Source organism: Miscanthus floridulus, chromosome 1, assembly GCF_019320115.1.
Source record: "Miscanthus floridulus cultivar M001 chromosome 1, ASM1932011v1, whole genome shotgun sequence".
Lineage (NCBI taxonomy): Eukaryota > Viridiplantae > Streptophyta > Magnoliopsida > Poales > Poaceae > Miscanthus > Miscanthus floridulus.
This window is the reverse complement of record NC_089580.1, coordinates 160,727,841-160,740,213: the sequence shown is the minus strand read 5'-3', so window position 1 is coordinate 160,740,213 and position 12,373 is coordinate 160,727,841. Positions and strand designations below refer to the sequence as shown.

Sequence of the window (12,373 nt, the reverse complement as noted above, 5' to 3'; positions counted from 1 at the left end):
AAGTAGCACTGGACTACTCCTACAGTCCTGCTAACGGGAAAGAGGAGAATGAATATTTCTTTTTAGTGGTAGTGCCTACACAAACTACTGTTGTCTCGGGTGAGAGTAGTACGATCGTGTGCAAAAGGTACCTTTGCGAAGTAAAGCCACGCGCGCGCACACTGCTATCTCGTTTTTAATTTCTGTTTTCTGATGATCTCCCAAAAATAATCCGCAAACCTTTTCTGCACGGTCACGCTTTTTGGTTGACAGTGCCAGGGGAGGGGGGGGGGGGGGGGGGGGGGGCGGCCTCGAATCATGTGTAAAAGAAATGCGGTCACTGGATCCTTTCCAGCTGCTCCTTCTCCATACCGACACCTCACTCCCTTCTCTTCTCCTCCTCCTACCTCTACCTCCCTCTCCCTGGATTCCACTCGGACAGTAGCAGCAGCGCGGTGGCCTCGCAGGCTCGCACCGGTGCGGTGTTAGTCCCACACTCCCACTACTCCACCCACTCTCAGTCTCACCCACTCTCTCCAGTCTCCACGCACGCCATTGCCGCCGCTCCTCATCGTACCCTCAGATGGAGCGGCCTGCATTCCCCTCTTGCTCCGTGGAGCGCATTCGCTCCAGCACTGACACGGGGAAGCTCTAACGCATCGCCGCTGCCGAATCCTTCCACCCGACGGCCACAGCTCCTCTCTCGGTCTAGTCGCGGTGGAGTGGAGATCCGTCAAGGCCATCTCGTCGTGTCGTTGGTCAGTAATCCTAGCTTAGCTTGCTTGGACGAAGCCACCAGCCATTTCTTTTCTTGGATGACAAAATTCGAGCTTGGCCTGCTCACATCTTCAGCGGTGTCCGTTTCTTCATGTCTCGGTTCTTGGCTCCGTCCTTGCTGATTTCGCTGCTTTCACACTGAAAATCCTCAAACCTTATATCCTCAATCCCCTTTCTCGGTTCCAAGGGGCTTAAACCCTACCCTTCCTCCTTTTTCATCTCGAGCTCCGTATTCCGAAAAATTCATCTCATTTGCATGAGCATTGCTTCAGTAACCTGGCTGCAAAGAAGCGTCTTGCAATGCGGCTCGTCATATTGTGGCTCTCGATCTGGGCCGTGTGTTCCGCTGCCTCGGCGGGGGCTGGTTCAGACATGGAGGCACTGCTGGAGTTCGGCCGAGGCATCCGGCAAGACCCATCCCGCCGCCGGGCCGTTCCCTGGAACCCCACCAGCGCGCTGGACTCCGACGGCTGCCCCGTCGACTGGCACGGCGTGCAGTGCAGCGGCGGCCAGATTCTTTCCATTGCGTTCGACGGCATTGGTCTCGTGGGGAATGCTAGCTTGTCGGTGCTCGCGAGGATGCCCATGCTCAGGAACTTGTCCCTGTCAGACAACAAGCTAGAAGGGTTCTTGCCGGGTGAGCTGGGGTCGATGGCGTCGTTGCAGTTGCTGGATCTGTCTGGCAACAGGTTCTCCGGTCCAATTCCGTCTGAGTTGACTAAGCTGACAGGTCTGGGCTATCTCATTCTCTCTTCCAATGGTTTCCGTGGCGCATTGCCGTTGGGTTTCCGGAATTTGAGGAAATTGAAGTACTTGGACCTTCATGGCAATGGCTTTACTGGTAAACTGGACGATGTATTCACGCAGCTGCAGAGCCCAGTCCATGTTGATTTAAGCTGTAACCAGTTCTCGGGGTCCTTGGCATCGATCTCTGACAACTCATCTGTGGTTAGCACGCTTCAGTACTTGAATGTTAGCCACAATGTGCTGTCAGGGACATTGTTTGACAGTGTTCCGATGCCTTTGTTCGACAGCCTTGAGGTTTTTGATGCGAGTTTCAATATGCTCAGTGGCAGTATCCCGCAGTTCAGTTTTGTGATCTCCCTCAAGGTGCTGCGCCTGCAGAACAATAATTTTTCTGGCTCTATTCCAGAATCATTCTTTAGGGAGACCTCTATGGTGCTGACTGAACTTGACCTTAGTTGCAACCAACTTACAGGTCAGATAATTTTCCTACTCTTAGTCATGCTTATCTTAAACATTGCATTCAGTTCGCTCTTATGCATGTTTCTTTCCCCATAACATTTTCCTAATGCTTAAACCAGCATATTATAATGAGACACATGTAAAGGATTGATGTTAAATCATTGACCTGCCACCATCTTCTTTTTTCCATAGGCAGTATACTTTTGTTTTGCGACTAAACAATATACAATTTTAAAGCATACAAGAAGTGTGCACGCTGGAAGTCTCAAAATGGATCAGCTGAAGCACCTATTACACATGAAGGGAAATTGCTCATTTTCTTCTTCTGAAGTCACCATGAAAGTTTCTAACTCTAGTTTACTGACTACTGGTATACTAATTGCCATTATACTCCAAAGATACATTTGCTATTAGTGATTGTTCAATTTTGAGACTTCCAGTGTGCACAGCTAAAGCTATGTTTTTCAGCTAGTTGTCTCACATTTTATACTCCTCCTCCTCCTCCTCTTTAGATCAATGACATCGAAAGAGAGTATATTTGCTGATCAAGTTTGGTCATTCCCAGCTATATCATAATAAATTAGTTAGGAAAATGGCAGTAGAAATTTAAGTTCTTGACAACATTTTCCCTGTGGTACCTTGTTGTTTGCATTTTTTTGGAGGTGTTGATTGCAAGTTTCAATAAAATAGTTTGTGAGATTCGTAAATCTTTTTCGTTTAAATGATAATTTTTTATTTAAATTCCTAAAACATTTCTTGTCTAACTTTGGCACTGGCATGCATGCTATGTTTTCAATCATTTATAAAATGTATAGCATTTAACAATCATAATGCTGGTTGCCTTTATTTACTGTGTCCCCTTTTTTTTCTTACACAGGTCCAATTAGACGTGTGACATCAACAAACTTGAAGTACTTAAACTTGTCACACAATAGTCTTCAGGGAACTTTACCGATCACTTTTGGAAGCTGTTCAGTAGTTGATCTGAGTGGAAACATGTTGTATGGGAACTTATCAGTTGCCCGAACATGGGGAAATTATCTCCAGATGGTTGATCTGAGCTCAAACAGATTAACAGGAAGTTGGCCAAATGAGACAACCCAGTTTTTGAGGCTGACATCTTTGAGGATTTCCAACAACTTGCTATCAGGACAACTGCCAATTGTTCTTGGAACCTATCCAGAGCTGATTTCCATTGACCTCAGTCTTAATGAGCTGCATGGACCTTTGCCTGGAAGTCTGTTTACAGCGGTTAAGCTGACTTTTCTAAATCTTTCAAGCAACAGTTTTGCAGGGACTCTCCCCCTTCGAAATTCTGATACCAAGAACTCGACTTCTATAGACTTGTCTATTCTTCCTGTGCAAACTTCAAACCTCTCATATGTTGATCTTTCAAGCAATTTTTTGAATGGCTGGCTGCCAGTGGGCATTGGTGATTTGAGTGCATTGACATTGCTGAACCTTCGTCAGAACAACTTTACTGGCCAAATCCCAAGAGCAATCACCAAACTGAAGAATTTGTTATTCATTGACTTATCAAGCAACAATTTCAATGGTAGCATACCTGATGGTCTCCCTGATGATCTGGTCGAATTTAATGTTTCCTACAACAACCTGTCTGGCTCTGTTCCAAGTAATTTGTTGAAATTCCCAGATTCATCTTTCCATCCAGGGAATGAATTACTTGTTCTTCCTCGCTCCGAATCACCAAATGGCTCTGACAAATCAGATGAGGGCAGACACGGCTTGAAGCGTGGGATTCTATATGCATTGATTATCTCTGTCGTTGTATTTGTTACTGGGATTATTGTGCTTTTGCTTGTTCATTGGAAGATCAATAGCTGGAAGAGTAGCGATAAAGGTACTGGCCAAGGTAAACAACATGTGACTCAAGGCCAGAGTGCTCAGAGTCAGAGAAGTGCAGAAACTTCAACAAGTGGAGTGCAAGATGTAACATTAGGATCGTCACCTTCTGCAGAGTATGGAGCTGTTCCATTGCCTGGTAAGGAAAGACAGCATGAAACCCAAGATGTGCCAATTGATGCTGCTTATTTCAATGAACCAGCAGGTAGTAGCTCAGCCATTAAAGACAGCACAAAGTCTTCGATGCCTTCTTTGTCATCGTCACCTCCTGATGCGCACTCCCAGCATCATCACTCTATCCTTAGAGTGCACTCTCCTGATAAACTGGTTGGGGATTTACATCTTTTCGACAATTCAGTTGTGTTCACGGCTGAAGAGCTCTCTCGTGCCCCTGCCGAGATAATTGGCAGGAGCTGCCATGGGACATCCTACAGGGCTACTCTTGACAATGGGTACATGCTGACAGTGAAGTGGCTGAAGGAGGGCTTTGCTAAGAGTAAGAAAGAATTTTCCCGTGAAATAAAGAAGCTTGGTAGTGTACAACATCCCAATCTTGTCCCGTTGCGTGGTTACTACTGGGGCCCCAAAGAGCATGAGAGGATCATGATATCAGACTATGTAGATGCGACATCTCTGTCTACCTACTTGTCTGGTAAGATGGTTCCTTCCTTTACTCAACACTTTCTGTTTCGTGCTCAATATGGCGTTTTCTGATGCATATTTCTTCTTTCTAGAATTTGATGAGCGGAATCTCCCACCCCTATCAGTTGGACAGCGGCTGAATATTGCGATCGTAATTGCCCGCTGTCTAGATTACCTGCACAATGAGCGGGTGATTCCACATGGCAACATCAAGTCGTCTAACGTCCTGATTCAGAACTCCACTCCATCTGCTCTGGTAACTGACTACAGCCTTCACAGGCTGATGACTCCGATCGGCATGGCCGAGCAGGTCCTAAACGCTGGTGCCCTAGGATATTCCCCACCTGAGTTTTCAAGCACCAGCAAGCCATGCCCATCTCTGAAGAGCGATGTGTACGCTTTTGGTGTCATTCTGCTGGAGTTGCTGACAGGGAAGATTGCTGGTGAGATCATCTGCATGAACGACGGCGTGGTCGACCTGACCGACTGGGTGAGGATGCTGGCTCTGGAGGAGCGTGTCTCAGAGTGCTATGACCGGCACATCACGGATGTTGAGAGCTCGGAAGGCACCCCGAATGCGCTGGATGGCATGCTGCGCATAGCGATCCGGTGTATCCGGTCTGCATCCGAGAGGCCGGAGATCCGAACGGTGTTTGAGGATCTCTTGTCCCTATCGTCGTGACCGTAGTTCTTGATAGTGTACATCTCGTACTTACATCAGCTTGTGGAAACTTGGAGGGTATACTAACACTTGCTAGGATTTTGGGGTGATGTGTGTGTAGTCTCCTTGAGAATTCATTGTTTGGGTCGCTCTTTCTGGGAATAGTTGATTCGTTTTTAGTTAGTTCACAATTTTAGCAGTAGATGATTGCGAGAATAAGTTTGTGCATTGTGATTTCAGACATCAAAAAGGAAAATAAAGAAAGTCTTATTGATTTGTTGCTCTCCCGTGGTATGTATTCGTATGTAACAGTAATCAAATCCCCAAATATTTACAGTTAGATATTCCAAGATTCTCTTTCAGAGCATGAACTTGTAATTCAGAAGCCAAAGCCTTTTGTGAATATAAATATATTTCTGACCTGGAGCCTTCAGCAGAGGGCATGTCATCTTAATAATGTTGCTTGATGCTTCCATGTATCTGATTCTTACAGGAATGGGCGATTCTTGCTTCACACATAATCAAGGCCGGAGAGGAATGCAGCAAGAACATATGCTTTTTCAACAGAGAGAGGGAGGTCGGTAAAAGCACTGCCCATTTTCGAATTTGCTGAGAGAGGATCGCATCGTGTCTGTCTAGGAGGCTTGTTCTTAGATGTTGTTAAAGGGCTCTAGAACACATCTAACAATGTACATTGAATTGATAGTGCCAAGATGAAGCTCTACATCATCCATGAGTAGCCTACATGGTTGATGAGATTGGAGATGATTTCTAGGCTTAGCTTTCTATGGAGCCCGAGCTTAGGGCTTTAGGTTGGACTAGAGGGCTTGTCGGCGAAGCTTGTTACCCTTTCTTCATCTTCTCCATCAAGCTAGAGGGCGGGAGCCCCTCTAAGCTCAAACCATATCCATGGGGAATACCTTGGGGCTCCTTCCATCAGCTTGGTGGTCTTCTCCTTGATCTTCTTGGCGAAGGGTAAGACTGTCAGACACTCCTCGGATGTCCAAGGCATTTCACATATCATTGAAAAAAAAAATTAGCCAAAAATAGAAACGATTGTGTTATTACTTCGTGCTACGAATCTCATACTGTACATTTTAACCAATTGAGCTCAGTCTGTGGTCAAACGGTTTCCAAATATAACGAATTCATATTCATAGGATTATATAAAAAAAATTAAAAACAATTGAAATATGCAGAAAAGAAAAATGCCTTGGATAGTTTATAGTTAGACACCTTTAGAAATTGCTGCCTAGACAAGTAGACATACGATTCGTATCTGTCGCATGCTAATATTCGCCCTTGTTCTTGAGAACACGCAAAGGCGCAAAGCCATATTCAAATTCGTTAAAAAAAATACAAAAACGAATGTTCACGTTCAGCTCGTTTTTATCCCTGGAAGGCTGGAATACGCCAATTTAGCGGCAGACGCCCTCAAAAACCCACAAACCCCCTTCGGCCTTCGCCACCGGCCATCCTTTCCTTTCTCCTACTCCAATCCCCACACCCTCCGGGAGTCCGGCCTCCGCCCGCCCCTCCACCCCTCCTCCCTCTTGTCCCGGAACCTTCTCGATGCTTCTCTCGCGAAGGTTCTCCTGCGCCCTCGCCCGCGCCCCCTCGCTCGTACGGGGCCGGCCCCTTCCTCCTTGCGCCGCCCGCACCACCACTCCGGCCCCCCGCCCCACGCCCCGCCGCCTCATGTCTTCCTCCGCCGGGTGGCAGCACTCCTCGCACCGTCCCCCGCCGCCGCCGCCTCCTCCTCCTCATCCCGGCGCTGACAAGGTATTTGGGTCACATGCTTAGATTCTTAACAGTTTTGCCCCTTGGACCGCCTAAGCGGAGCGCCTTGCGTCCTGTGCCACTGCACTGCAGGACCAGCTGTTCAGGGGCCTGGAGGCGGCGCTGGGCACCACGTTCAGCTCTGAGCCGCTGGCGCCGCCTCCGCAGCCAATGATCCTCGTCATCAGCGGGCCCAGCGGTGTCGGCAAGGACGCCGTCATCAAGGTGACACCTCATTGCGATCCCTAACCCCACCCACCTTTGCTGCGGGCCATTGGTTTCTGATTGGCTTTACAATGTCGGGTGTGGGTTGTTCTGCAGAGGCTGCAGGAGGAGAGGGAAGGGATCCATTTCGTTGTCACCGCGACGAGCAGGGCGATGAGGCCAGGTGAAGTTGACGGGAAAGACTATTACTTCGTCAGTAAGAAGGAATTCCTGACGATGATTGAGAGGGAGGAGTTGCTTGAGTATGCGCTTGTTTATGGGGAGTACAAGGGGATTCCCAAACAGCAGGTATTTGATCGTGGTTATATCATTACCTGTTTGCATCAGAACGGTTTCTTGCCTGCAGATTGGTGTGCATACACATGCTGGATAAGTTAAGATTTAGGAAAACGGTTTACGATTACCATATGCACTAACAATGGTTTACTTATGCACTTATGATGTTATGACTATTCAGTATGAACAACTCAATCTTCTGTATCATCGTGGAAAAATGTGTTATGGCCTTGTGCGAATGAGTGGTGTGGCTGGAATTTTGCCAATGACACTGCAGACCTAAGTGATGTAAATAACCATAGGAGTTAGAAATTCAGTGGAGAAACCATCATATCACTATGGATTTTTTTTTTACCCCAAAAATTAAATGCACACGGATTTGTACAGCTGACCTAATGCCTAGTAAAAATGCAACTAATAAGTAAAGATCATAAATATTGCATGGTAAAAACTTCAATTATCTGCTTGATGCGTCGCTAGGTTTGTTTAGTGCTTTATACACAGGGACAGTTACAGTATATTTCAGAGCTGTCTAGATCAAAATCTTCCTATGGCTTACCCAAGCTCATCTCATAAAAAGCCAAGAAAATGGCACACTCCACTTATATGTGAAGCAGGGCAGGGCAGTTCAAAGTTCAAACCATGTAGGTCACAAATATCACTTCAGTAGCATAAAAGGGCGTACCCAGTGCAGAGAGCTCCTGCTCTGTGCGGGGTCTGGGGAAGGGTGTCAGTGGCAAGCCTTACCCTCGCATGTGCAAATGCGAGGAGACCGCGACTCGAACCCGGGACTTTCCGGTCACAGGCGGTAAGACTCTACCGCTTGCACCAGGCCCGCCCTTCAAATATCACTTCAGTAGCATATGTTTGCAAATGTCAGCTGCCATATTTGCTACATATGTCAAATCGAGTTATGGGGTACAGCAGGGAACACCATACCATGATTACAGGCGCATTGTATTTTAATCTGTTGTTTGATTTTTGCCTATTATCAACTGATCACTTGAACCTGCTCTATGATGCTTGATTGAAGGTTGAAAATCTCAATGTCTTATAGAGTATTGCTTTAGTTCTATGGATTTCTGCAAAAATGTTGTTTACTGGCTTTCTAGTTGCACTGTCTAGCATTTTGTAGTGCTGTATGTCGTTTACTCAGTTTCAGTGCATCGACTTGATTGAAAGAATCTGCTAACATGTATTGACATTAATTTCATAGGGCTCCCTAGAAATGAAATGAAAAATGTGTATTTTGGGTTAAAAACCACAATGGACTGAATGCAGTCCACCTATCATAGTAGAGCTTAAGAAATTATGTCTGTATTTTGGGTAAAATTCTAGACATGTCTGAAGAAGTGGTCCTTTTTTTGTGCGAAAACTGAAGACGTGGTCTACCTACATAAAGTTTTCATACATGTTCCTTTTTTCATCTAGATTCGTGACTACATGGCTAAAGGCTGTGACATTGTTCTGAGAGTCGACATTCAAGGAGCAGCAACTTTAAGACAGATACTTGGTGAATCTGCAGTTTTCATATTTTTAGTTGCTGAGAGTGAAGAGGCACTTGTTAAAAGGCTAATCCATCGTAAAACAGAAACATCAGATATGCTTCTTGTCAGAGTTGCAACAGCCAGGGAGGAGGTGAAACGCATGAAGAATTTCGATTATGTGGTTGTAAACGCTGAAGGGAAACTTGAGGAGGCTGTTAAACAAGTGGAGTCTATCATTGATGCTGAGAAGGCTAAAATTCACAAGCGGCATGTCAATATCTAAGCTAAAGACCATGTGATTTATGCCTAGTGTCTTCTTCTGTTTAAAGGAAAATTATCTGTCCAAGTTTGCTGAAGTGTGATGAAATGACTTTCAGGTTTCAGTAGCCAGAAAGTTATCTGTCCAATTTCCCTGACCACAACCAGGGCAGTGCACACTCTCTGGGATACATACACGATTCTCTTGTTGTTATTTCTCTCTTTTTCTTCTTTGATTTTTAGTTCTGACGGGAGGATCTGAAGGGCTGTACCAAACTAGTTCTGGGTGAATTTTATGTGATGTACTATCTTTCTCAATTTCGTACTGACTAGTGTTGCTGGGCATGCACAAGAAATCGGTGCCCCAAATAGCAAAATTGCTAGTTTGGCTGCAAAATATAAATTGCTTTGTTTTTTTTTTCCCAGTGCCAGAATAGATGTTGCTGGAATTCTTCCTCTTGTCCAATGTTCTCTTCATGAAGTCCTTCATATCTGTTGGGAGCTTTTGTTTTTGTGTGCGGATGCGTGTGGAATACTGTAAACCATGTTTGCACGGTTTAAGCATCTGGTGCTGAGTTGCAGTTGATTTTCACATCATCGCTTGTGATTTGCATCATTAGTTTAAATAATGTACTTTCCTGTAGAAACATCGGTCTCCCTTTTGCAATCATTCTTAAGGCCACCCACAACCACAAGAGGCAGGACTGCTGCGTGCACGGCAACAATTTCAGGCCTCTCAGAGATGCTTTTGCATGACCGTTAATTCGATCCATGAGTTTGCTAAGTTTTGTTGTATTTGAGTAATGGGTATTTGTGTTTGAAAAGCATCTAGACCCTAGTTGGGTTTTGATGATTAATAACAATACGAGATTACTATGACTAACGTGTATTTTGCAGAGGCAATTAAGTTAGGTCATGGTAATGACAATTGATTGGGCAATCATGGTTGTCATGCCTCTACGATGTAAATCGTTTCGGTTTTCAAAAGATGGACGACAAGGTTAAGGATGAACTAGTTATAAGTGTCGTTTAGCGTTGAAGAGACACTTAAAGTAGTTTAGGACTTTGTTTTTTCTTTGGCCGTACTATTAAAGGGGTATGGACCAGTAGCTTGACCTAGGTGAGTCTAGTGAGTTAGGTGTGGTGCACACTTATCAAATCTAGCACTAGGTAGCTCTGGAGTAGCCCTAAGATTAATTGGAGCAAACTTCATTCATATATGATTTCGAGTTGGAAGTGAATGGAGGGTCAAATGACTGACCGAACACGGGTCTAGTTGTGACCGGACGCTGAAGGGTGAGTCCGGTTAGTTCATTTGATTAACTGGGGCCGTCTGGTTGCGATCAAACGCTGAGTGAAAAATGACCGGACGCTAAGTGCCTGCATTCGGTCAACTCCAGAGAGGTTCCAGAGAGGGAGATTCTTGATCGGACGTGTTCGGTCAGTGCTGACCGGATGATGGTCGGGTTCCGGTAACTGACCGGACGTTGAACTGCGAAGTGACCGGACTCTGGGTGCTAGCGTCCGGTTAACATCAGTAAGGTTCTAGAGAGCAGTTTTTGTGACCGGACGCAGGTCAGAGTCCGGTCAGAACTTAACGGCTCTTTCTGACACAGTGGCGGGGATAACTAACCGGAGCGTCCGGTCACCCCACAGAGTGATGATTCAGCCTCCAAACGTTATGTTTTGAACAAGGGGGTGTAAATACTTACTTCACTCATCCAAAGGAGGGCTCTTGCCCATTTGTTCAGCTGAGAAACATCCTTGAGAGTGTAAAGGAGAGCAAGAGCCTAGTGAGGTGATTGAGGTTTGAGAATCCAATATTAAGGCCTCATTAGTGTAAGGAGAGTAGCAAGTGTGCATTCACCCTTCTCATTAGGCTTGTCGTGGTCAAGTGAGAGTTTGTGCTTGTTACTCTTGGTAATCGCCATCACCTAGACGGCTTGATGGTGATTGAGAGTTTGGTGATCATTCGACGGAGCTTGTTGATGACCCAACTCAAGTTGTGAGCGGTTGTGGATGATTCACCGCGATAGAGTGTCGAAGAATCAGCCTGTAGAAAGCATTTGATCCTTACATGGATCAAGGGGGAGCTACACCCTTGCGCGGGTGCTCCAACGAGGACTAGTGGGGAGTGACGACTCTCCGATACCCCGACAAAATATCGTCATGTTTCTTCTCCTCTCTTTACTTTAAGCATTTGCATTTGAGCAATTCATTTCTTGTCTTTACATTCTTAGAATTGTCATGCTAGAATAGGATTAGAACCTAGGGTGCAAAACTTTTGTGCGGTAGAATAATAGGAACACATTCTAGGCACAAGGGGTGGAGTGGGCTAAGTGTAGGGTTTAATTATTGCAAAGAATTTTAGAATTAACTCAATTCACCCCCTCTTGGACATCTTGATCCTTTCAATTGGTATCGGAGCCTCGTGCTCACTAAATTAGGCTTAACCGCCTAGAGAAAGATGTCCCACGGGGATGAACCTCCTCCTATCTTTGAGGAATATGATTTTTCTTATTGGAAAATCTGTATGGAGGCTTATTTAGAAGCTCTAGATGTTGGAATTCGTAGAGCCGCCTCTCAAGATTTTCCAAAGCCTAAGGATCCCACACACCTTCAAGGCGATGAAGTCAATTATGAGAAATGGAATGCAAAGGCTAGAAACACCATCTTTAGAGGCCTTTGCAAAGATGTGTTTAACCGTGCGCGGAACCACAAGGACGCCCATGCACTATGGTTGGACATTTGTGCGCTCCATGAGGGAACAAAGAGTGAGCGTGAGAAACGCTATCGGCTTGTTATGAAAAAGCTTAATTCTTTTGAGATGCTTCCGAAAGAAAGTGCTAATGAAATATACTCACGTTTGAATGTTTTTGTAGATGAAGTCAATAGGCTTAGACTCAGACAAAGGCAACCATCCGATGTTGTAAGAAACATCTTGAGTGTCCTCCCCATTGATAAATATGAGCGTATTATGACTGTGCTTCATCAAGATGATCTTTCCACCGCTACACCAACTAAATATTGGGAAAGATCAATGCACATGAGATGTATATGCACATCACACCATAAGATGGCTCTTCTTCCACCAAGAGGAAAGACTTAGCATTCAAGGCTAGCCAAGAGAACAAGGGTAAAGCAAGAGTTGAATATGAGAGCTCAAGTGATGATAAAATTGATGATGCAAGTCTTGCTCTCATGGTGAGAAGAACCGCCA

General features: G+C 45.4%; 2 protein-coding genes across 2 annotated transcripts; both read left to right on the top strand.

The window, feature by feature from the left end:
- The first annotated feature begins 357 nt into the window (after positions 1-357).
- On the top strand, positions 358-5,481 carry LOC136499900 (probable inactive receptor kinase At5g10020). The gene is made up of 3 exons (XM_066495396.1): positions 358-1,975; positions 2,840-4,477; positions 4,560-5,481. Exons 1-3 carry the CDS (start codon positions 1,057-1,059, stop codon positions 5,147-5,149), a joined length of 3,147 nt encoding a protein of 1,048 aa, XP_066351493.1. The 5' UTR covers positions 358-1,056; the 3' UTR covers positions 5,150-5,481.
- Positions 5,482-6,620: 1,139 nt separating this feature from the next.
- On the top strand, positions 6,621-9,559 carry LOC136499891 (guanylate kinase 2, chloroplastic/mitochondrial-like). The gene is made up of 4 exons (XM_066495390.1): positions 6,621-6,910; positions 7,001-7,132; positions 7,229-7,420; positions 8,840-9,559. Exons 1-4 carry the CDS (start codon positions 6,701-6,703, stop codon positions 9,176-9,178), a joined length of 873 nt encoding a protein of 290 aa, XP_066351487.1. The 5' UTR covers positions 6,621-6,700; the 3' UTR covers positions 9,179-9,559.
- Positions 9,560-12,373: the final 2,814 nt, after the last annotated feature.

Coding starts and splice junctions, on each gene's coding strand:
- LOC136499891 (XM_066495390.1), top strand. CDS start 6,701: ATGCTTCTCTCGCGAAGGTTCTCCTGCGCCCTCGCCCGCGCCCCCTCG. Junction 7,133..7,228: donor GCAAGGACGCCGTCATCAAG/GTGACACCTCAT, acceptor GTTGTTCTGCAG/AGGCTGCAGGAGGAGAGGGA. Junction 7,421..8,839: donor AGGGGATTCCCAAACAGCAG/GTATTTGATCGT, acceptor TTTTTCATCTAG/ATTCGTGACTACATGGCTAA.
- LOC136499900 (XM_066495396.1), top strand. CDS start 1,057: ATGCGGCTCGTCATATTGTGGCTCTCGATCTGGGCCGTGTGTTCCGCT. Junction 1,976..2,839: donor TAGTTGCAACCAACTTACAG/GTCAGATAATTT, acceptor TTTCTTACACAG/GTCCAATTAGACGTGTGACA. Junction 4,478..4,559: donor TCTGTCTACCTACTTGTCTG/GTAAGATGGTTC, acceptor TCTTCTTTCTAG/AATTTGATGAGCGGAATCTC.